At 45.8% G+C, this 24,683-nt stretch overlaps 1 protein-coding gene across 2 annotated transcripts in view; it reads right to left on the reverse strand.

Annotated features, from left to right (window-relative positions):
- The window catches only part of mrap2a (melanocortin 2 receptor accessory protein 2a), a 36,284-nt gene extending 20,017 nt beyond the window's left edge, over positions 1-16,267 (reverse strand). For both annotated transcript variants that reach the window (XM_085997705.1, XM_085997704.1), the window contains exons 1-2: positions 16,157-16,267; positions 9,406-9,530 (exon numbers count right to left, since the gene is read on the reverse strand). In XM_085997705.1, the coding sequence (XP_085853831.1) occupies positions 9,406-9,523 (118 nt within the window). In that variant the 5' untranslated portion in view covers positions 9,524-9,530; positions 16,157-16,267. The remainder of the gene's footprint in view (positions 1-9,405; positions 9,531-16,156) is intronic.
- Between the last annotated feature and the right edge of the window lie 8,416 nt (positions 16,268-24,683).

Consider the following 24,683-nt stretch of genomic DNA (forward strand, 5'->3'; position numbering starts at 1 on the left):
CTTCAACCCGATGGCCCGCCTCCTCTAACCTGGCGTGGTTTGGAGCCATCGGGAATCCCACACGACACCCTTCAAAATAGGGATTAGGCTAAAAACTGCCTGTTAACTACCTGTTAACAGGCAGTTAATTGGCACTAATCCCCTCCCGCCTCGGGTCGGCGGGTCCCAGTGCGGGGCGGGTACCAGCCTCCTTTGAAACTTACGTGGAGGCGGGTTTTGGGCGGGATGGTGTTGAGACCCCCGAATTCGGGATTTTTGCCCCCCGCATGCCTAAAAGCCCGCCTCACGGCAAACTGAAAATCAACCCCAGTGAGTCAGAAGGGTGTTCACTAGGTGCCATTACATGACTAGGAGTATTCTATAGGCCACCAACTAGTGAGAAGGTTATAGAGGAGCAAATTTGCAGGGAAATTACAGAGAGGTGCAAGAACTATAATCGAACAATGGGCCACCTTTAACGAGGAGATGGTTCGGGTACAGTTGAGGTACATTCCCATGAGGGGGAAAGATAGGGCAACGAAAGCCAGAGCTCCCTGGATGACAAAAGAGATAGTGAGTAAGATGAAGCAGCAAAAGGCGGCGTATGACAGATGTCAGGTTGTGAATACAAATGAGAACCAGGCTGAATATAGAAAGTTCAGAGGGGAAATTAAAAAGGAAATAAGAGGGGTAAAGAGAGAGTATGGGGGAAAAATTCAGTATCGCCCCGTTTGGGGCGCTATTAGCGGCCGTGCGCTAAGTTTAGCGCCTGGTGCTAATTATCGCCTCCGACAGCAAACTTGGCTTTTATCGCCCCTGGAGGTGATTGGAGCGCTAAATCAGGCGCTTCACATCTGTCTTAAGGCGCAAAGGCCAAGGAGCGAGGCGCTACCTCACAGCACTGGCGAAGCTCATGTGATGTCAGTCAGCAATGGAACACAGACACACTGGCACCGGCCAATTCTTAAAGGGGAGTTCTGACGAATGGTCATCGACCTGAAACGTTAACTCTGTTTCTCTCTTCACAGATGCTGCTTGACCTGCTGAGTTTCTCCAGCATTTTCTGTTTTTATCTTAAAGGGGAGGGTTGATCTTGCTCTCCATCCACATCCTGCTCATTGCAGCCTTGAATCTCGGCCTGGAGAGACTTGTACATCAAATCTGCTGGAAAGAACAATGGAGAGGCCCAGGGAAAGAGCTCGGAGTGCAGCCCCCACAGTCTCTTCTAAATCGATGCAAGGAAGGGGAAATCAAAATGAACCTGCAAAGTGCTGCTCAGTATGCAAAACTCCTTCACACAGTATTGAATCTCTCCAGAAGTCGCTCTCTCTCTTTCAGAATGCGTGATGCAAAAATGTCACCAACAAAAAAAGCCAGGAAGCGGTCGCCTTTAAATAGCGCTCCCCCAGTCCCTTCCTGACTGCAAAACGCTCCCCTCAACCTGTTGTTGCTAGCGGCAGGCGGTAAGGCAGGGGGCGCCACTCAATATCTGGTCCAGGGCGCTACCGGGGCGTTGCGCACTCAACTGACGTCACGAATTTTTCCCCCCTATGAGAATAGACTGGCAGCTAACATAAAAGGGAATCCAAAAGTCTTCTATAGGCATATAAATAATAAACGGGTAGTAAGAGGAGGGGTGGGGCCGATTAGGGACCAAAAAGGAGACCTACGCATGGAGGCAGAGGGCATGGCTAAGGAACTAAATGAGTACTTAGCATCTGTCTTTACCAAGGAAGAAGATGCTGCCAAAGTCACAGTGAAAGAGGAGGTAGTTGAGATACTGGATGGGATAAAAATTGATAAAGAGGTACTAGAAAGGCTGGTTGTACTTAAAGTTGATAAGTCACCTGACCGGATAGGGGATGCATCCTAGGATGCTGAGGGAGGAAATTGCAGAGGTACAGGCCACAATCTTCCAATCCGCCTTAGATACGGGGGTAGTGCCAGAGGACTGGAGAATTGCAAATGTTACACCCTTGTTCAAAAAAGGGTGTAAGGATAAACCCAGCAACTACAGACCTGTCAGTTTAACCTCGGTAGTGGAGAAGCTTTTAGAAACAATAATCAGGGACAAAATTAACAGTCACTTGGACAAGTGTGGATTTCTTAAGGAAAGCCAGCATGGATTTGTCAAAGGTAAATCATGTTTAACTAACTTGATTGAGTTTTTGATAACAGAGAGGGTTGATGAGGGCAATGCAGTTGACGTGGTGTACATGGACTTCCAAAAGGCGTTTGATAAAGTGCCACATAATAGGCTTGCCAGCAAAGTTGAAACCCATGGAATAAAAGGGACAGTGGCAGCATGGATATGAAATTGGTTAAGTGATAGGAAACAGAGAGTAGTGGTGAATGGTTGTTTTTCAGACTGGAGGAAGGTATACAGTGGTGTTCCCCGGGGTCATTACTAGGACCACTGCTTTTCTTGATATATATTAATGACTTGGACGTGGGTGTACAGAGCACAATTTCAAAATTTGCAGATGCCACAAAACTTGGAAGTATAGTGAACAGTGAGGAGGAGAGTGATAGGCTTCAGGAAGACATAGACAGGCTGGTGAAATGGGCAGACACATGGCAGATGAAATTTAATGCAGAAAAGTGCGAAGTGATACATTTTGGTAGGAAGAAAGAGCAGAGGCAATATAAACTAAAGGGTAGAATTATAAAGTGGGTGCATGAACAGAGAGACCTGGGGGTATATGTGCACAAATCGTGGAACGTGGCAGGGCAGTTTGAGAAAGCGGTTAAAAAAGCATATGGGATTCTGGGCTTCATAAACAGGCGTAGGGTACAAAAGCACGGAAGGGTTCGGCCTCAACTGGAGTATTGTATCCAATTCTGGACACTGCACTTTAGGGAGGCTGTGAAGGTCTTAGAGAGGGTGCAGAAAAAACTTACAAGAATTGTTCCAGGGAGGAAGGACTTCAGTTACGTGGATAGACTGGAGAAACTGGGGTTGTTCTCCTTAGAGCAGAGAAGGTTGAGAGGAGATTTGATAGAGGTGTTCAAAATCATGAGGGATCTAGACAGAGTAGATAGAGAGAAACTGTTCCCATTGGCAGAAGGGTCGAGAACCAGAGGACACAGATTTAAGGTGATTGGCAGAAGGTCCAAAGGTGACATGAGGAAAAACTTTTTTATGCAGCGAGTGGTTAGGATCTGGAATGCACTGCCTGAGAGGGTGACGGAGGCAGACTCAATCGTGGCTTTCAAAAGGGAATTGAATCCTGAAGGAAAAAAATTGCAGGGCTACGGGGAAAGGGTGGGGGAGCGGGACTAGCTGACGTGCTCTTGCAGAGAGCTGGCACGGGCTCGACGGGCCGAATGGCCTCCCTCTGTCCTGTAACCATTCTATGATTCTATGATTCAATAAGGAGGAGCATTACAGCTTTAAAAACTTTACTTCTGAAGACTGGGAAGTCCGTTTCCAAGAGCACCTGTTTTATCATGTAGCGCCAGAGGAGCAAACCAGCATGAAATGTGGGGCAGGAATACCCCTCTCTAATTTACATATTTTTGGGTCATTTAACAAGCCAGACACACGGGCCCTCTTGAGCCTCCAGTGATACCCGGTCAGAAGATACTTGCCACCCGATTTTCCATGGCAGGCAAGTGAATGGCAGCAAAATATCTCCCCTAATACGCTGGACATTCAGTTAGTCTGACTATCTTTTGCCTGTGCTGTTACATCTTGGACTTTTATTATCAGCAATTTGCAGAATAATAGCTGATTTTTAAACATTCCTAATTTTTTTTCTTTCTGTTCACACCACACTGCAAACCTGGTTGAGAGGATGGCCAGAAGACATATGCCTGGACCTCTGCCAATGCCGCTCTGTGATTGGCTGGACTGGAAAGTGTAGGATAGCGACCCTGATTGACTCTCTCCTAATTTCCACCCCCCAGCCCTTGCCTCTGGGTAAGTGGCTGTCCTCCTCTTGCACTGCTGAGATTGGAAAGCTCACTGTACATGAATCAGAGTTACACTGAGTCCTGCCGCGCTGTGCAGCACCAGTGTGCTGTACCACGATTGTTTTGTTACACTTGCCACACTGGTGGAAAAAATACCTTTCCCTGCAGTAGCATCAATGATAAAAAAGCTGGGTTTCCAGATTTCTTTTGACGTCACGTGCCATGAAGCGCTGGTTCTTTGCGAGGAAGGTCTGTGGCAAACTGACAGCTCGGAGCAATTCAACGAAAGCTTACGAGTAGATCATCATGGTTGAAGGCTCACACAAAAAAGATCTGCAGTTGGCCGAGGAGGAATGATGGCTGTAATTGTGCATGAAGCTTGCCCACCGGGAGGGCATATCAGGAAATTGGGTACAGTCTCCGCACAATTTTGTATCCATTCATTTTAATAGGCAGAAAATTATGGAGGCGGTGGAATGTGTGCCCAAAGTCCTGTTATATGTTCCCAGAGAGCAAGGCTTTGTGTCAGAGTGAGAACTTGTGAAATTACTCAGTAAATGACCAAGTCACCAAAGCAGGGTAGAAGGAAGTTCTGCTACAAATTCAGTTTTGAAAGAAAAATACTTTTACTTCATTATTTCCACAATATATATACATAGGTAGCTTCACATAGATCTCTAATAGCAACCCTCTCAGTGTACACTCATTCTGTGTAATCTTTATGGTGCAATGTACATTTTGGTATGCATGAGCCTCAGCTGGTGTTTAATGAGGTTGATGCGATAACTTGCATATTCTCCTCCAGGTCACACTTGGGCCAGTAATTCCTGTCCCAACGCGTGAGTACGGACGGGGTACTCACGCGTGGGCCCGGAGGAATTGCCGGTTTTCAGCATGCACAGCGCATGCGGGGAAAACCGGCATTTCCTCTCCTCTGACCCAAGGGGTTAAGAGGCGGAACGCGTGCAAGGTTTCAGGTAGCGCGTACGCGCTGAACTTCCCTTTTTTTATTAGAGTTGCCCGTGGGGAAAAGACTCCGGTTTTTATGCGTGGAAAAAGCAGCCATAAGTACTTACTTTTAACAGGTAAGTGATCTATTAAGTAAAATTAGAACATTTTTCCACAGGTTCATTTTTTTTGAAGACTTTACAGTAAGGTAAGTGTATTTTTAGCCCCGATTTTTTATATAATTTTTTTCAAAATTTACAATTATTGTTTAAAATAGTTTTTTACAGTTATTTATAGTTTATTTAAGTAGTGCGATGTTTTTTTAAATTTTCTTTCAAGATTAAGTAGTGTTTTGGGGCCAGGAGTTTTCATGAGTTTGACAGTTCTTACTATCAAACTCATGAATGAACTTTTGCAACCTCCCATTGGTTGCCCAGTGCTCACGTGATCCCAGCCGGCTCATCGCACTAAGTATGCCGCTAGGTCACGCACACACAGCGCAGCAGGACCTGAAGCGGGCCAGTGACAGGAAATGCATTGCGGGCCAGGATTGAAATGTCAGCGCGCCAGGTAAGTGCACATCGGGGGCTTGCACGCGCGGCAAGCCCCCGAACCTAATTTCTGGCCCAATGTGTGGAACATCTAAATCCTGCTTGCAAATAAGAGACCTTTTAACAGAAACCTCTCTGTGTACGATTGATATAGTTTAAACTGAAAGTAACTAAAAGTAAGGGCTAGATTTTCAGTATAGACAGTTTTGGGGCGCTAACCTTAATGCCCGGCCGAAGTTAGTGCCCGCCCCCAAAGTAGCGCCCCGTTGCCGGAAATTCAGTGGCTTCGCCCTACGAGAGTGGTGGAGCGCTACAAGAGGCGTTCGTCGTCGTCGTCGTCGTCGTCGTCGTCGTGGTGGCGGTGGTGGTTTCTGCGCGCGCATCCGGGCGGCCGCTAAACTTTGCTCCGGCGCTAACGGGCAACTTAATTTGGGCCGGGGCGCAAACTGCGCTGCGCCCGGGCGCTACACGCATAGCACCCGAAAATCACTTCTCTTAAGGCGCTAACTGCTGGCGCAAACAACTGAAAATCTAGCCCATAATCTTTAGCCTTGACCTTTGCCTAGAAACCATAATACTGGCTCATAAGGTCCATTTTAACAGATTGTATTGAAAAATTTTCAGCAAATGTCATGGAAGGTAAGAAACTCAGAGGAGTCGATTTTCTGCCAGCCGTCGGGCAGCTTTTCAGGCGGCCAGGGGCCGAAAACCGGCGAAAAAGCGGGTCGCGACCCCCCCCCCACCCCCCCCCCCCGCCTGATTCCCCGCCCCGTCCAACTTTCGGACCACCGTTTCTCCGCGACCCACTTCAGTCCCGGTCGCCGCTGGCGGGACTGGTCATCGGAACACTAATGACCAATTATTACCTTGTTGAAGTAGATTTTCCAGGGCCGTTGCGATTTTGGGGCTTTCCCCACGTGAAACACGCCTGCGGGGAACCCCGCTGATGAGACCTGGCGTGAAAACAGTTGGCTTGCTTGCTTGCAGCTGCAGGTCAATCGGAGAAGCTGCGATTTAAAGGGACAGCACTTGTATGTTGAAGGACCTTGTTGTTGCAGGTTTGGGGCTACTTCTTCAAGGCTTAGGCAGAGCTGTGGAAGGTTGGAGCCTCACACACTTCTCCAATGCGATCTCCTGGGAAGCCCCTCTCGCCACCCTCACTCAGCGCTTCCTCAGTGGAGGCATCTACGAGAAGCATGGAACGCCTTTTTTTCCTTCCCTTCTTGCCATTAGAGGATCTCCAGCAGCAGAGACGGCAGCAGCAGAACCAGGAACAGCAGGATCAGCAACAGGAGCACCAGGCTGCTGCTCACTCACCTGAAGCTGCACAGGCCAGAAGGGGCCAGCGCTTGGAGGTGGCTTGAGAACACCTTGCTGCGCTTTAGGGGGCCATGGGGACCCGTTTCTGCACTGGCAGTCCTACTCAGAAGGACTTCCATGAAGATCTGGTTTCTCTGTTCAATAGATGGCCAACGCTCCTCAAGAGATGTCATTCTCTTATGAGCACTCACCATGTTTTCCGTACCCTGGCGAGTTATCTCCTCCATGGAGGTTGCCAACCTTTCCATGGTGATGCGTTCATGCGCCAATGCCTCCACAAAGGCTCTGCTCATGGTCGCTATGGACTCCTCCATTCGCTCCACACTCGCAGCGACCCTGGAGACAAAACCTGCCAGAGACTCCTGCATCTGTGCATGGAGATCCATCACCTCTTCTCTTGCGGATGGACCCAGAGGCAGAGGGTCGACATGCAGCGCAGCTGAGCTGAGCTGGCAGAGTCCTGCGCCCTCCGACGAGGACTCTCCACTGCTGTCCCTGTCTCCAGAATCTGCTGAGGCTCACTTGTGAGCTGTGAAACACCAGGTGACAACACTACTCTATGTCCCGAAGGTCCCCCCGAGGCATGAGTGTCTGTGCTGGTGCTGGGTGCGCTTACTTCTGCTGACGCTGCGCCCTCAGAGGTTGGAGCTTCCTCTGAGGAGTCTGGCTGCACAGCCTCTTCCTCCTCCACAGTGAGGACGGGGGCTCTGGATGGTACTGTGGGGGAGTAAAGGAAAGAGTTAGAGATGTAATGCCAAGGTTCTTCTGGTGACCCCCAGCGAGTTGGCATCTGCTGACACCTGCATCCATGCAGCATTGGTCTCAGTGGGAGGCCTCTTCCTGCCTGACCTAGGGAAGAGGACCTCCCTGTGGGCCCTAACCCCATCCAATAATGCCTGCAGTGAAGCCTCGTCTAATTTGAAGGCAGCTCGGAGTCTGGCACTGGCCACAGCTGGTGCAGGCTCCTCTGCCATTGTGCAAGAGTGGCTGAGAAGCCTGCAGAGGTGGAGAAGCTTGCTGGACACTTTGAAAGCACCACGAATGATGACATTATACTGTGGGGATTTCTGACTCGAATTGGACAATTAGCAAGGCTTCCCACATGCTGGGAATTAATTGGCCACTTGAGGGAAAATTGCGTGGAGCTGGCTGACACTTTTTTATGTGTGTCAGAAACCCCACATTCGGGGAAACCCGACCATTTCCCACACAAGCCGAAAATCGGGGCCAGATTCTTATTTGAAAATGCTGCTGACTGACTCCCATAGCATCCCATTAACAGTCAGGCCAATGTGATGGATATGTTATTCCAAAACATTAAGCAAAATAAACCATTTTCTTAAAGCCTAACAGTTAAGCATGCTGGCCACCTTCATGATCGAGGTAAAACTGTGAACCTTGGTGGTAATATTGAGGTTAGCTACAGAAGGTGAAGAATGAACATTTGAATATGAAATCAAGGAGAGAGGCTGCAAATAAATGAGAATATCAGTGTCAGTAAAAGGTTACAACCCCCAATTACCATGCTGTAGGATCAAGAAGTCTCAAAGCTCTATACTCTGGTTGGAGGACTTAATTCATGGTTTACACCTATTCCATAGAAAGCATGCATAAAAAGTATTTGTTTTCAATAAATTTCATGGGCAACTGGAAGAAGAATATTGAGGAAAAGTAATTAAATGTAAGACCCATTACTATTTTAATGAGAAAATCCCCTTCGGTATTACAATTCAAACAAATCACTAGTCTAGTTCCTGTAAAACTCAAGATACCCAAGTATTTCATGCCTCACTCTGCCAAACTGACTCTTAAGTTGTATGTGGTATCAGTTTCAAATGCAGGGATTGCTCTGACGCAGACTAGATGATCTTCTCACCAGAAAGGTCTCCAAAAGGGATCATTGGTCTCCAAAAATCCAACAATGTAAACTGATTATAATTCCAAAAAGAAATGTCTGACTTGGCTTTGCTGGAAGAATTATTTTTTTAAATTACATTGTGAGAGATTGTTCAATACAGCAGAGTTAGATAATATATGGAGGCATTGGTGAGTTATTTTCCAGCTTTTTTCAGTAATCACACATACAAACTGTTCTCTATGCAATACTCAAACTCTGGTGCTTCTATTCTTTCTTGGCTGTCTAACTGCATCTCATCTATAGTAGTAATATTTACAGCTTTTGACACTCTCTTCATTTTCCCTAGCCATATATTTGAGCCTAGCTAAAATACAGTACATAGTATTTGGTTAAATCCACTTAACGTTGCACAGGGGCTTGACAAACGCTTTTGGGAGCAGGTTGGTCTCAACAGGCAAATTTTACAGTTTCATGCTCCCATCCCAGAGTTTCGCTTTTACTGAATGGAAAATGATGTTGAGCTCTGCAGCTGAATTCCCAGTACACACTCCCATTGAGTGAAGCTCTGCAGCAGGAGCACTGAATCAAGCCTGATACTGCTCATGTTAATATCTCTGAATAAGACAGATCTTTAAAATGACAAGAGAGGGAGAATTAGTTCTAATCACAATGGACTTACTCTTATGGAGGAAATGTTTCCCTGTGGACTGCGGTTCAATCAGTTTATGTCACGTCTCTTGCCTGAATACCAATTATTACCATTTATTTGCAGCTTGTAACTTTTTATATTTAAGTCACATTGGGAGCTAAAATACATCCATGATAATAACTCACATCTGTGCGCTTTCAGTCCTTCAAAAGAAACTGGCTCATAGTCGTAATACTCATATCTCCAGATATAATCACTGTTAGATACAGTGGTCTTGTTTGCAACTTGATTATCTTCAGACATTTCACACCTGCAAGTAAGAATAATTGCACGGACTTTTATTTTTGGTTTTTTTGAATTAATTAAATCCTGTAATCAAATTGAAAGCATATTCTAAATGAAATTCCAATTTGCATGTCCAATGACTAATTAGATTTTATTATAGAGACATCTCTTCAAGTACATTCAATGCTCAGGTGCAATCAGATTATTCATCCTCTGACAAAAATCTATTTGAAATCCAGTCATCACCACATTGTCATATCAAACAAGGACATTTGGCGGTCTCCCAGCTTTCATCTGTTGACAACTTCTTTTCCACCTGACCATCTTGGCCAGATCTCAAAGGAAGTTGGGAAGATTTTAATCATTCAAAACAGCTGAACTAAAAAGGAACAACGAGGGTTTCAGACAGTATCCGAACTGATTAAATTAAACTGGTTCAATAAGGAGTGTAGAAGAGCATGCCGGGAGCAGCGCCAGGCGTACCTAAAAATGAGGTGCCAACCTGGGGAAGCTGCAACACAGGACTACATGCATGCTAAAAAGTGGAAGCAGCATGCTATAGACAGAGCTAAGTGATCCCACAATCAATGGCTCTGCAGTTCTGCCACATCCAGTCGTGAATGGTGGTGGACCATTAAACAACTAACGAGAGGAGGAGGCTCCATGAATATCCCCATTCTGAATGATGGTGGAGCCCAGCACGTGAGTGCAAAAGACAAGGCTGAAGCGTTTGCAACCATCTTCAGCCAGAAGTGCCAAGTGGATGATCCATATCGGCCTACTCCCGAGGTCCACACCATCACAGATGCCAATTTTCAGCCAATTCGATTCACTCCACGTGATATCAAGAAACGGCTGAGCGTGCTGGATACAGTAAAGGCTATGGGCCCCGACAACATCCCGGCTATCATGCTGAAGACTTGTGCTCCAGAACTAGCCGCGCCTCTAGCCAAGCTGTTCCAGTACAGCTACAACACTGGCATCTATCCGACAATGTGGAAAACTGCCCAGGTATGTCCTGCCCACAAAAAGCAGGACAAATCCAACCCAGCCAATTACCGCCCCATCAGTCTACTCTCAATCATCAGCAAAGTGATGAAAGGTGTCATCGACAGTGCTATCAAGTAGCACTTACTCACCAATAACCTGCTCACTGATGCCCAGTTTGGGTTCCTCCAAGGCCACTCAGCTCCCGACCTCATTACAGCCTTCGTCCAAACATGGACAAAGGAGCTGAATTCCAGACATGAGGTAAGAGTGACTGCCCTTGACATCAAGGCAGCATTTGACCGAGTGTGGCATCAAGGAGCCCTAGTAAAACTGAAGTCAATGGGAATCAGGGAGAAAACACTCCACTGGCTGGAGTCATACCTAGCACAAAGGAAGATGGTTGTGGTGATTGAAGGTCAATCATCACAGCCCCAGGACATCGCTGCAGGAGTTCCTCAGGGCAGTGTGCTAGGCCCAACCATCTTCAACTGCTTCATCAATGACCTTCCCTCCAACATAAGGTCAGAAATAGGGATGTTCGCTAATGACTGCACAGTGTTCAGCGCCATTCACAACTCCTCAGATAATGAAGCAGTCCATGCCCGCATGCAACAAGACCTGGACGACGTTTAGGCTTGGGCTGATAAGTGGCAGGTAACATTCGCGCCACAGAAGTGCCAGGCAATAACTATCTCCAACAAGCGAGAGTCTAACCACCTCCCCTTGACATTCAACAGCATTACTATCGCCAAATCCCCCACCATCAACATCCTGGGGGTCACCATTGACCAGGAACTTAACTGGACCAGCCACATAAATACTGTGGCAACAAGAGCAGGTCAGAGGCTAGTTATTCTGTGGCAAGTGTCTCACCTCCTGACTCCCCAAAGCCTTTCTACCATCTACAAGGCACAAGTAAGGAGTGTGATGGAATACTCTCCACTTGCCTGGATGAGTGCAGCTGCAACAACACTCAAGAAGCTCGACACCATCCAGGACAAAGCAACCCATTTGATAAGCACCCCATCCACCACCTTAAACATTCACTCCCTCAACCACCGGCGTACCGTGGCTACAGTGTGTACCATCTACAAGATGCACTGCAGCAACTCGCCAAGACTTCTTCAACAGCACCTCCCAAACCCGCGACCTCTTCCACCTAGAAGGACAAGGGCAGCAGACGCATAGGAACATCATCACCTCCAGATTCCCCTCCAAGTCACACACCATCCTGACTTAGAAATATATCGGCGATCCTTCATCATCGCTGGATCAAAATCCTGGAACTCCCTCCCTAACAGCACTGTGGGAGTACCTTCACCGCACGGACTGCAGCGGTTTGAGAAGGCGGCTCACCACCACCTTCTCAAGGGCAACTAGGGATGGGCAATAAATGCTGGCCTTGCCAGCGACGCCCAGATCCCATAAGCGAATAAAAAAAAAAATAAGGAGGTGATGATATTTTGACTGTGGATGATATTTACAAGCCTACTGTCATTAATACCAGTGGATTAACACTTAATATGCTTGCATGACATTTCTCTGTCCACTGTTTAAGCAGAGGAATGAACCCATTTTAAATAGGAACAGGCTAATGACAGATCTAGCAGCCCAAAATTGGGTATCCATGAGGGCTATGTGCCATCAGCAGAATTAAATACCACCTCAATCTGTAGCCTGATGGCCCAGCACATCCCTCACTCCTTGATTACTATTAAGCCTGGGACCAACTCTGGTTCAATGCGGAACATAGAAGGGAGTACGAGGACTAGCACCGAGCACAACTTAGAATGAGTTAATAACCTAGTGAAGCAACTACACAGGGGTAGCTAAAAAACAACTAAACAAAGCTCTGTAGCCCTACCACATCCAGTGTAAAATGATAGTGGACAACCAGGCAGCTAACAGGAAGAAGAGTCTCCGTTAACATCCCCATCCACAATCATGGTGGTGCCCAGCATGAATGCAGGAGACAAGGCTCGTAACCTCAACCTAAAGTGCCAATTAGATAATCCTACTCGGCCTCCTCCCGAGCTCCCCACCATCATAGATGCCAGTGTCCAATCAATTCAGTTCACTCCACATGACATTAAGAAGCAGCTAAGTGCACTGGACACAGCAAAGGTTATGGGCCCTGACAACATCCCCATTATTCATCCTGCCACTCCTCTAGCTGCTGTACCTGCTGAGCTTCTGACTGTATTTCTGATGGTTTCTCGGCTTTATTTTGCTGCTGTGTGGATCCTAGTCCAGAAATCCACTTCTCCTGGGCCGAAGTCCTTTTCTCTGCTGCTCTAGATCTTATATAAATGCAAATTGTTGTTGTTGTTGTTGTTGAAGGTATCTACTGTAATTCTATTTCCCAGCCCTTTCCCCATATTGTTTTATGTCCTTTCCAAATGCCTTTCCAATTCCCTTTCAAATGTCTGCCTCTATAGCATCTTGCAGTAATGGTGTGGAGATGCCGGAGTTGGACTGGGGTGGACAAATGTAAGAAGTCACACAACACCAGGTTATAGTCCAACAGCTTTATTTGAAATCACAAGCTTTCGGAGCGCTGCTCCTTCTTCAGGTGAAGTGGAGAAATGCATAAAGACACAGCTTATATAGTCAGAGAATCATGTCAGATGTTTACAGGTAACCTTTCCAACTGCCATTTATCGCACCTCGGCAGAGAGATAATCACAGCAGTCAAAGGTGTGAATGGTGTCCAAACAGGTCAGTCAGGGAAACATTACATCAAAGAACAATGAGGTGGGGTCACAAGGGGTCAAATATTGCAGATGCTGGGGTCTGTATGAAAAACAAAAAAACAGACAAAAAACATTTTTTTTGGCTGGAAATCACAGCAGGTCCGGCCGCATCTGTGTAGAGAGAACAAGCCAATGTCGACTCGAGTCTGGATGACCCTGCATCAGGTGGGGTTACATGTAGCGTGACATGAACCCAAGATCTCGGTTGAGGCCGTCCTCATGAGTGCGGAACTTGGCTATCAGTTTCTGCTCGACGATTTTGCATTGTCGTGTGTCTCGAAGGCCACCTTGGAGAATGCTTACCCAAAGATCGGAGGCTGAATGTCCTTGACTGCTGAAGTGTTCCCCGACTGGGAGGGAACACTCCTGCCTGGTGATTGTTGCGCGGTGTCCGTTCATCCGTTGTCGCAGTGTCTGCATGGTCTCGCCGATGTACCATGCATCCTTTCCTGCAACGTATGAGGTAGACAACGTTGGCCGAGTCACATGAGTATGTACCATGTACTTGGTGGGTGGTGTCCTCACGTGTGATGATGCTATCTGTGTTGATGATCTGGCATGTCTTGCAGAGGTTGCTGTGGCAGGGTTGTGTGGTGTCGTGGTCGCTGTTCTCCTGAAAGTCTCCAAGGTGGCCTTCGAGACACACGACAATGCAAAATCGTCGAGCAGAAACTGATAGCCAAGTTCCGCACTCATGAGGACGGCCTCAACCGAGATCTTGGGTTCATGTCACGCTACATGTAACCCCACCTGATGCAGGGTCATCCAGACTCGAGTCGACATTGGCTTGTTCTCTCTACACAGATGCGGCCGGACCTGCAGTGATTTCCAGCCAAAAAAAATGTTTTTTGTCTTTTTTTGTTTTTCATACAGACCCCAGCATCTGCAATATTTGACCCCTTGTGACCCCACCTCATTGTTCTTTGATGTAATGTTTCCCTGACTGACCTGTTTGGACACCATTCACACCTTTGACTGCTGTGATTATCTCTCTGCCGAGGTGCGATAAATGGCAGTTGGAAAGGTTACCTGTAAACATCTGACATGATTCTCTGACTATATAAGCTGTGTCTTTATGCATTTCTCCACTTCACCTGAAGAAGGAACAGCGCTCCGAAAGCTTGTGATTTCAAATAAAGCTGTTGGACTATAACCTGGTGTTGTGTGACTTCTTACATTAATCTTGCAGTAAAGTATTCCTGTTTAAGTAACTCTTTGGTAATAAGAGTGAAAGGAGGCTCATGTGGAGTATAAGAATAGGCATAGACCAGTTGGCCTGTTTCTGTGCTATAGATTCTATGCAATTTTATGTAATTGGTAAATGTGAATCCTAAAAAATATTGAACTGCACTATGTGTGCCTGTAAGTGTTTTAAGGGTTTTTTTTGGCTTAAATTTCACATTCAATAAAAACATGCTTTTTGCCCTACAGGCACATTGGATATTTTGCTCAAATGATACTCTGCCAAATGGACAATTGCCAGATATAAAAATTTTAAACTATGTTTATTTTCTCAAATTATTTTTGTTGCTTTGAGGAGTCCTATTCCCCAGCCACAAAACTGCATATCAGAGCATCAAATTATTATGTAATAACACCTCTTAGGACTTTTTTCAGTCACTTACTTCCTGCCAACAATCATTCAAATCAGTTGAATACTTCATTCTTCATTATTCTCAGATGGAGAAGTAGAGTCGGCTTGCACAGAGCTTCTGTTGGGTTAATATGAAAATGCCGCTGCAGTACTCGGGTTAACTAACTTGAAGGGTCCTCAGATTGAAACAATATTCCACTGCTCATCAGACTATATGTAAGAAGTCACACAACACCAGGTTATAGTCCAACAGCTTTATTTGAAATCACAAGCTTTCGGAGCGCTGCTCCTTCGTCAGAAAGCTTGTGATTTCAAATAAAGCTGTTGGACTATAACCTGGTGTTGTGTGATTTCTTACATTTGTCCACCCCAGTCCAACACCGGCATCTCCACACCATGACATCAGACTATACACTAGGATTTTGTTGTCCACACAGTCCTGATATATTAAAAGCCAAGCAATCTTACTAGCAAAGTGTCCTTATTTGGAATCTTACATATCACCCCAATGACTCAATTGCCTTTCCATTTTTCACACAGTGACAGTGTTTTTCAATGAGAAGGTAACTCGGTCATTCCTCAATTACCAAGTAACACATAAAGAGAAGGCCGAGACATGTACTCTTTCAAACAGATGTTATTTCACTAATTGTATCTGACAGTTTCACAAGGAAAGCCATGTTATAACGGCCAACCTCAATACATCAAGGACTAGATGCTGCAAGTATAAAAGAGCGTGACGCCTTAAAACTGGCTGGAGTCATACCTAGCACAAAGAAAGATGGTTGTGATTGTTAGAGGCCAATCATCTCAGCCACAGGGCATTGCTGCAGGAGTTCCTCAGGACAGGGTCCTAGGCCCAACTATCTTCAGCTGTTTCATCAATGACCTTCCCGCCATCATAAGGTCAGAAGTGGGGATATTTGCTGATGATTGCAGTGTTCAGTTCCATTCGCAACTCCTCAGATAATGAAGCAGTCTATGCCCGCATGCAAGACCTGGATGACATTCAGACTTGGGCTGATAAGTGGCAAATAACATTTGCATCACACAAGTGCCGGGCAATGACCATTTCCAATCCCCTTAACAAATGCTGACTGACCTGTTGTGTATTTCCTGCATTTTCTGTTTTGATAAAAGATTTTACAACTATTTTGCTTTGGTGCAGAACTGTCTGCTATTTCCCTGTCTTTCCCCTCTGCACTATTTCCCACTTGCTTCATTAGTTGCTATCTTCCTTGACAAAGGTGCTGCTTCATTCAGCACCTCTACACCTTGTTCACAGATTCTGTTGCTTCCCTTAGTATCTCTTACCACTTTCCCTTGGGCTCTTTCTGCACTGTTTGTCTCGGCCTCTCTCAGCTCTCTCCCTCGTGTTACCACTGACTGTTAAAGCCTGCGGTATGCTTTATTGTTCCTTTTACTTCTTCCCTGTTGAAAGAAGTAAATAAGAATAAAATTAAAGAAATAGAATACAAGAAAACCCATTACAGAAAAGACAAGCAACAGAAGTAGTGAGAAATGCACAAAGAAATCCAGTAATGGAATATGAGAACATAAAGATGTTTATGAGAGAGAGAAATAGATGTAGAAAAGGATTCAGAAAACAAGAAATGATGTTTGTCTGCATATTTTGTCTGTTCTCCCCCGCATCCTTTGCAACCTCCAATATCGCTATCCAGTTATTGAATTACACAGAAACAACACATTCCCGACTGAAATAAAGAGAAAATGCTGAATATACGCAACATGTCTACCAGCATTTGTGAAGAAAGAAACAGAGTTAATGTTTCAGGTCGATGACCTTTCATCAGAACATTCCTTATGGATCCTATTTAATTTGCATAATATAATTATACAATGTTCATATCAATTTCTACACCATAAAGTACAAAGGCTGCAATGATGATATTGGTGACGAGCATCATAAGTTAGACCGTTGTGCTCTTCAATCCACCAGGGGCGAATTAATACTACAATCTATGGGGGAAATAATTAGAATATGCCACAGCGAGCATAGCGAAGGATTGTTAGAAGCACAGCCACTGTCTGATACGCATCCAGGTTACTGGGGGCCCGACACAGAATGGAACAACAGGTTATTTAACAGTGGCCCATTTAGGAGCAATGGCTCTGATCTGATAACGTGGAGATGGGTCGCAGTATGTATGAAACAAATGTTCAGGTCAGGTTTAATTTGATTGATTGAGTTTGTACTGAAACAGTATAAATATATAATTTGACGTTAAGAAGGGTCCAATTCACATAGGGTTTATCTCCCTAACTGCATGCCATATTCTATTACCAGTTGCAATCTATGATTAGCGCACAAGCTCAAATAAATATTGGCCCAGAATGTGCGGTTGTAATGATGTCAAAACTGTCAGCATTCGGTGTCATTACTGGGTAAAACTGACAGCAACTTCTGGCGTCCACACATGTGCTGTTAAACATAGAAATCAGGAAGTTGCTGTCAGTGATACCATGCTTCTCCACAGGATGTGTTGTTGCAGTCTTCGCAGATGCAATCAACAGAAGCATTGATATGACATGAACTTCAACTATTTATGCACTATTCTCACTATTCTCCAGGGTCCTGAGCACATAAATCTAGGCTGGCACTCAAGTGCAGTGCTGAGGGAGTGCTGCACAGTCAGAGGTGCCGTCTTTCAGATGAGACATTAAACCGAGGCCCTGTCTGCCCTCTCAGGTGGACGTAAACGGTCCCACGGCACTATTTCGAAGAAGAGCCGGGGAGTTATCCCTGGTGTTCTGGCCAATATTTATCCCCCAAGCAACATAACAAAACAGATTATCTGGTCATTTTCACATTGCTGTTTGTGGGACCTTGCTGTGTGCAAATTGACTGCCACGTTTCCCACATTACAAGAGTGACTACACTCCAAAAGTACTTCATTAGCTGTAAATGGGGTGATTTATGTTCCTGCAACGCCACTCAATCTTGGAGACCCAGAAAGGAAACAATTGAAACTGTGGAATCTCACTCCTGCAGGTAGTAAATTGTTCTTTGAGGCTTTTTAAAGTTATTTTTTTTCTTACTTTTCCTTTCCATCTCTTGTTATCTCTCTCTTTTAATCCAATCTTTCTTTCCCTCTCTTTATTTCTTTCTGTATCTATTTTGACTCTAATTCACCCTATTTCCTTCTCCGTCGTTCGCTGTTTCTTTCTCGATCTTTACATATAATTAGTTAAGGAAATAAACCATTCGTCCTGTCGTTCACCAAGTGCCGGATGCCCATTGCCCTCGGCGCGCCGTTATCAACTGGCTCGGAGCTGTGATTAGAATGGTCCAGTGATAGCGGCAGAAATGCGCCAGGGATGAATAAATGTTGCTGAAAGTTCAGTTCACTTCTCCACCGTTTGCAGCACTCAAAATATATTTCCAGGATGCAAATTATTAAATATTTTTAACATTACATTCCACCGTTCATCGAGGAGGAACGTGAACTCTGCCTCGGATTCACGGCTCAAGCCATGCTCGGTGCAAACTACCGCATCGACACATAAAACCCTTTCCAAGATCAATTATAAAACAACAAATCGAGCTCATGTTTTCAACAAAGCTCACATCGCCAATGCAATCGTTTAAACCGCATCCCACAACACAAAAGAACCAGCTTTTAATGCTTTTGCTTTTTAAACCTTTACAAGCACCAGGCTTTGTTTTTGCAAAGTTTCTACCACAATATCCTTAACATGTCCTTTAGTTTATCCTTAATCTGGAACATCTCTCGCTTTTATATATATATATATATTTGAAATCCCAGTTTTATCCCTCCCCACAATGTTAAACAAAACATCCGTGAATCGATCATTTTCTCTGGAAAACAGTTGGAATTCTGCTCCCAGGCGGGAGCTGCCGACTTACGGCCAAAGAGAGCCTGGATGGCCAGTTCGCGGAAAGTTGAACGTCTCGCCAGCCCTCGCAGTCTGGCCAGCTCCCCTCCAGCCCGCTGCGCGACAGTCTGCGCCGGGCACTCGGAGCCGCTCACTCCTCAAGCCGCTGGCTCTGGGCTCTTGCTGGGATTCCTGCTGTCACATCATGACTGAGACTCAACCCCAGGCGTTGGATTGGCACAGCAGAGAGAGTCTGATCAGAGAATGAACAGTCACCTCTCCCTCTCTCTCTCTCTGCCTCCCTCGATAAATTTCCAGGCGCGTTAATGATCAGGCAGAAGGTCACTGAGAGTGAGGTTCGCCTTCGTGGTCGCCTCCTCGGGATTGCTCAGCGTCGCTTTCATTCACTCTCCAGGATTTCCACACATGGATATCCGCCCACATCTGGAATTGATCAGTTTCCGGAGCTGATATTGATGCTTTCCCGATCCTTCACCTTGCGGTTGGGGAGAAGGGGCGACAACACACACTGTGCGCGACCCAAACTGTGTTGGTGTTTACAGCGTTTGTAGATTTATTGGCAATGTACAAAATAAATCCCCAGTCAATACAAAGCATTTGATTTACTACAGTAACCTTATACTGTCAGTGGCTGCACAGGCCCGTTTACAGCTTATTGTCACTAAAATTTAATTAAAGAAAAAAGATTCAAAGATATAAAATAGGAAAAGGGACAAGGGTCTCTTTATCTGGGGGAAAAAGTGGATGGACTGAAAATACAAAACTGGAATACTGAATTCACACAGCAGCAGGAGTGAATGCACTCAAAGCAGCTGTTAGGAGGTGCAGTAACATTTACAAAATAAATGGCCCGAATTTTGCAATGGGTAAGCGTTCACCGTCATTACCCCTCTGAAACTGATCGCAACTTCTGGGTTTAGTGCATGTGCAGCCAACCACGGAAATCCTGAAGATGAGTCAGTCATTCACTGCTCCGACACTGGCTGCGCTGTGGATTCCCCCGTCCCCATAGCCAACAATCAGTGAAATCAGTGGAACTGACGAAAACTTATGCTTTTCCATGCTAATATTGGTGTTAAACATTGTTGGAATAGGTCTAACTGGGGTTTAAACAGTGTAATGACTGCTAAACAAAACTGTTCTGGCGCTGAAAAACTAATTTTATATTTGTCGAATGTTAAATTTCTCCATTATTATAAAAAAATTATTAGATTTAATAATTTAAAAAACATTTAAAGTTTGTTCATGATATTTCAGCTTCTACCGTAACCCCATGTGTATGTCCCAATCTTTATTTTGCTCTCTGTAATTTTTTTTTTAAAGTGCAGATAATCAATGCTTTTTATTTCCTGGTTTGCTGTCTGTGAAAATTCTTCAATGTGATTGGCTGCTTAGACAGCCTGATGATGTTACTGTTGCACTACGCTAGGAATCCCCTTTTCACAATCAATTACATGTCAAGGAAGCTAAAGTTCTCGCCACAGAGATCACAAGATCTCTGTGGGTAGCTTTCTTCGCGGTCAGTGGTGATCACCGTCATTTCACCGTTGACTGCAAATTACGGGCCAATGTGATTTTTAAGACACATTGTTGGCACAATGGTTTAGCCAGAAAAGGATTTTTTGTGTAATTTTGTGTACATTAAATCATTTCATCGAAAATATATTGCTATTCATCTTATTCACTATTCACCACTCCATGAAAGATCACCCTTCAACAGACAAGAAAGTAAACACCATATTGCCTGTTCAATTTTATACTGACTAGATTGCTAGGTAGTTACATGGTCAAAAACAATACAAGTTAGAGGAGGCAATGATCAAACTGTCTTGTGCTCTGGTCAGACCACACCTTGACTACTGTGGAGTTCTGGTCACCAAGAAACAAGAGAGAGATTCAAACACTGGAGGCAGTGCAGAGAAGAGCCACAGGCTGATCTCTAGCGTTAGGCCTCTGAATTACCAAGAAAGACCAGAGAAACTTGGGCTTGTCAGCCTCAACAGGAGGCATCTGAGAGGGGAATCTTATAGATGTATAAAAGATGGTTAAGAGAATGGATAAAGTTAACCCAGAATATTACATTAAAATGGACTGCAGGAGTAGAACAAGGAGAGATGAGCTCAAACTAGTACCAGGTCATTTTAGAACTGATATCAGGAAATTCATCTTCACACAAAGAGTGGGCAAAACGTGGAATTAATATCCAGATAGAGTAGTTAAGGCAAAAACCCTGGAATCATTAAAGAAACAATTGGCTGCTACAGTGGGAGGGTGGGGGGAACATTAGGATCTCTTGAACAGGTGAATTAACATGGGCTAAATGACTTTCCTCATCTGTAATTACTTTGTGAGAAGACTGATGGAGACAAGTTAACAGTCAGACTGTGGAGAGTGGTAAAAAGAGCTGACATTTAGGCACAAAGGGATGAGAATATAATTTGTGTAAGTCCAATCCAGCTCATCCCACACCGGGCTTTCAGAAACTCCATAAAACGTAGCTGTTTGACCACTTTTGGGTGGAAAAGGGTTTGTTTAGAATGAGTCAGAAAGAGAGTTTAGAAGAATGAGAGGGGATCTCATTGAAACGTATAAAATTCTAGCAGGGCTAGACAGACTGGATGCAGAGAGGATGTTTCCCCTGGCTGGCGGGTCTAGAACGAGGGGTCACAGTTTCAGGATACGGGGTAGGACATTTAGGACTGAGATGGAGAAATTTCTTCACTCCAGAGGGCGGTGAACCTATGGAATTCTCTACCACAGAAGGCTGTGGAGGCCAAGTCACTGAATATATTTAAGAAGGAGATAGATAGATTTCTAGACACAAAAGGCATCAAGGGGTATGGGGAGAGAGCAGGAATATGGTATTGAGATAGAGGATCAGCCATGATCATATTGAATGGCGGAGCAGGCTCGAAGGGCCCAATGGCCTACTCCTGCTCCTATTTTTTTCTGTTTCTATGAGACCGTTACATTACAGGAATAGTATAAACTTCTTGATAGATGTAGAAGAGGTTTCAAAAATAGTACTGTACTCCATTTGAAACTAATTCTGCTTCAAGAACTCTCCTCACAGATAGGCAATTTATCAATCCCATATGAGTTATGCCAGTTCATAACATGTGCCCAGTGGAAATGATGGAAGATCAAACTCAGGCTGAAATTCTAATGAATGTATAGGGGAGATTTTCGTGGGGCTGTGCCCAGATGTACTGGATTGCCTGGGTGCAGAAAATATTGGAAAATTGAATGTTTGGAGCGCACTCCCATAAAGGGAACTGCCTGATTTTCTTCCATTAATTCAAATGGAGGGAATTTGGAACAGTTTCTTTACAGGTTACTGCTCCGAGCCATACATTTTTCCAATGTTCACGGCATCGAGGCGCTCCAATATACCCAGACGCAGACCCAGAAAAATCTCTCCTTATGTTCTATTCACTGAGGCAGAGCCTTTCTATAAATTAGTGTGGATAAATACTCCTATGGCACACTTTGATTGGCAACAAGGTCAACAAAATCACTACAATAAAGAAAGACAAAGATAATACTTTGCCGGCAGAAACAGTATTTGGCTACAGAGTGAAAAGGCTTCACTAAATTCTGAGAATCTGTTAAAAAAAAACAGAGGTACCTCAACGATGACACAGAATAAAGCCACTGTAAAATTATTGTGACCTTTACTAAGAGTTCATCTGAGATGTAAATACAGGAAACTCTCTTTCAACCGGCAAAATTCAGGAGTAGGTTCAGGTAAGTTTTACTATATATTAGTGGCCATGTAACCGGGGTTCCTGGATCTGTGGCGGTGTAACCGGGGTTCCTGCGCCTGTGGCCATGTAACCGGGGTTCCTGGATCTGTGGCCATGTAACCGGGACTCCTGCACAAGTGCCGTGTAATCGGGGCTCCTGCACCTGTGGCCGTGTATGGGGCTCTAGTACCTTGGTAAGTATACCTCTCTGTAATCCGGACTTTTTGATCAACCGGCACCACGCTGGTCCTGTCGGTGCCGGATAAGAAAGAGTTTCCTGTAGTGGTATGAAGTGCTTATCTTTAAAGAAACACCTTAATAGTGACACAGTGGTGCAAAGCATTAGGATACCAGGAATGAGAGGTTATAGTTATGAAGAAAGGTTCAAAAACTAACTTTTTTCATTGGAACAGAGAAGGTTGGGGTGGATCTAATAGAGGTTTCCAAAATCACTAGTTGACCTCCCATGGCATTAGGGTTAGAGGAGGAGACCGTGGGAGAAGTGAGGGGGAGAGGACGATGTTTTGGGGAGAGTAGAAAGGTGAGAGGGAGGGACGGGGAGAGGAGAAGTGAGTTTGGAACAGAGGGGGAGAAGGAGAAAAGGAGAGAGAAGAGTGGGGAGAGGAGAGCATGAGGGTTGAAAGGGAACTCCCAGAGGTGGGAGTCTCTGCCCCATGTCTTCTTACTCTGCTGGCCCTGTTTGGGGTGTCTCAGAAGTAAGGCTGGGATCCAGCACACCTATGCCGTGGCCTAATTTGCAACCTTTGTGACACACTCCTACTGGAATTATGGAAATATGTCAGGAGGGCTGTGGATCTTTTGGCTGCTATAACATTATTCAAAAGGGATGGTGCAATATAAACACAATTTGTTGTTGTTGTAACTGTTAGCATGGGTATTCCAATGTACTGTACAATGGAGTGGTAGGAAATAGATTAACATCAACAACTCCCCCAATCTCAGTCATGACATTGTACGATATGGAAGTACATGCTCTTCCACAATGAAGGAAAGAAAAAATAAAGGGAGTGTCACTCTGAGGCATTCTTGCACAACTCCTATCAGTTGGTTGTCTCAGCCTCTTAACTGATGCATTGGGGGGAATTTTAACCTAAAAAAACAGGTGGGTTTGGAGCGGGGGTTAGTTAAATTGTTAAAAATCAGATGCCCAGCCTGAGCCCACCTCCAACCTGCCCACGTCCGGTTTTAATGGAGGCGGGACAGGAGGCGGGACAGGGCAGGCAGCCAACCCACTGCCAGGAGGCAGGACATCACTTTAAATATTATGATGAAGCTGTAAGCCTCTTCTTTAACCTCCATTTTGTTTTTATTGTAGCTGGTCAGGTTTTAACACACCCCATAAAACCCAGCAGTTACAGCAAGGCACGGACTGCTGCATCCAGGAGGTAAGTGCCTTTACACCTACCTCCTGGGTCCAGGGTCACTGCCTGGCCCACCCCCCGCATTCAGAGACCCCCTCATGAGGCCTCCGATCGCCTTCCTGGACTCCCCCCCTCCCCACAACCGATGATCCTGAGGCCAGCCACAATACTCCGGTGGCCGGCCCCAATCTTCCCTCCCGATCCTCCAGAGGCCCCGATCTTCCTTCTCCGCACACGCCCCCCCCGCAACCTGATCCTCCGGAGGTCAGCCCTGGCCCCTACCTGATCCCTCCCTCCATCCTCGATGCGACCTAGTGCCGCAGGCCCACCCGCCCGGAGTCAGCCAGCCTCTCCATCTGGCTGGCTGCAGGTGGGAAACAGGTTGCGTTTGCGCCCAATTAGGAGCGAAAGAGTGGGTTGCGCCGGAAGTTGCATCGCGCCCGAAATTAGGTGGGCCCTAACATCGGCGTTAGCCGGTAGCGCTGCGCCGGCACCGATGACGTCATCGGTGTGCGCAGTGCCCCGGTACCGCCTGAAACCACACCGATCCCCATCTTCAGTAGCGGCCGCCTCTTCCGTGGCGGGCGCTAACAACATCGGGAGACCGGGTCCTTACTGCAGCCTTAGCGGCGCAAGTTAAGGTGGAGGTGCGGGGCGGCCGCTTTTTCGGCGGCCGCCTGCCCGCACCTCCTTCCCCGGCCTCCTCCACCCCCGCGGCATTGCCGGCTGGTTTCCGTGGAGCCCGACACTTCTCCGTTGTGCCGGGCTCTTTTGCCGGCACTTGCAATCGGGGCTCCGGCCGTTGCAGGCACCTCCCCCTTAAGAGAAGGGGGA

The sequence above is a fragment of the Somniosus microcephalus genome, chromosome 9 (assembly GCF_052327205.1).
Source record: "Somniosus microcephalus isolate GS21.2 chromosome 9, FLI_Smic_1.0, whole genome shotgun sequence".
Classification (NCBI taxonomy): domain Eukaryota; kingdom Metazoa; phylum Chordata; class Chondrichthyes; order Squaliformes; family Somniosidae; genus Somniosus; species Somniosus microcephalus.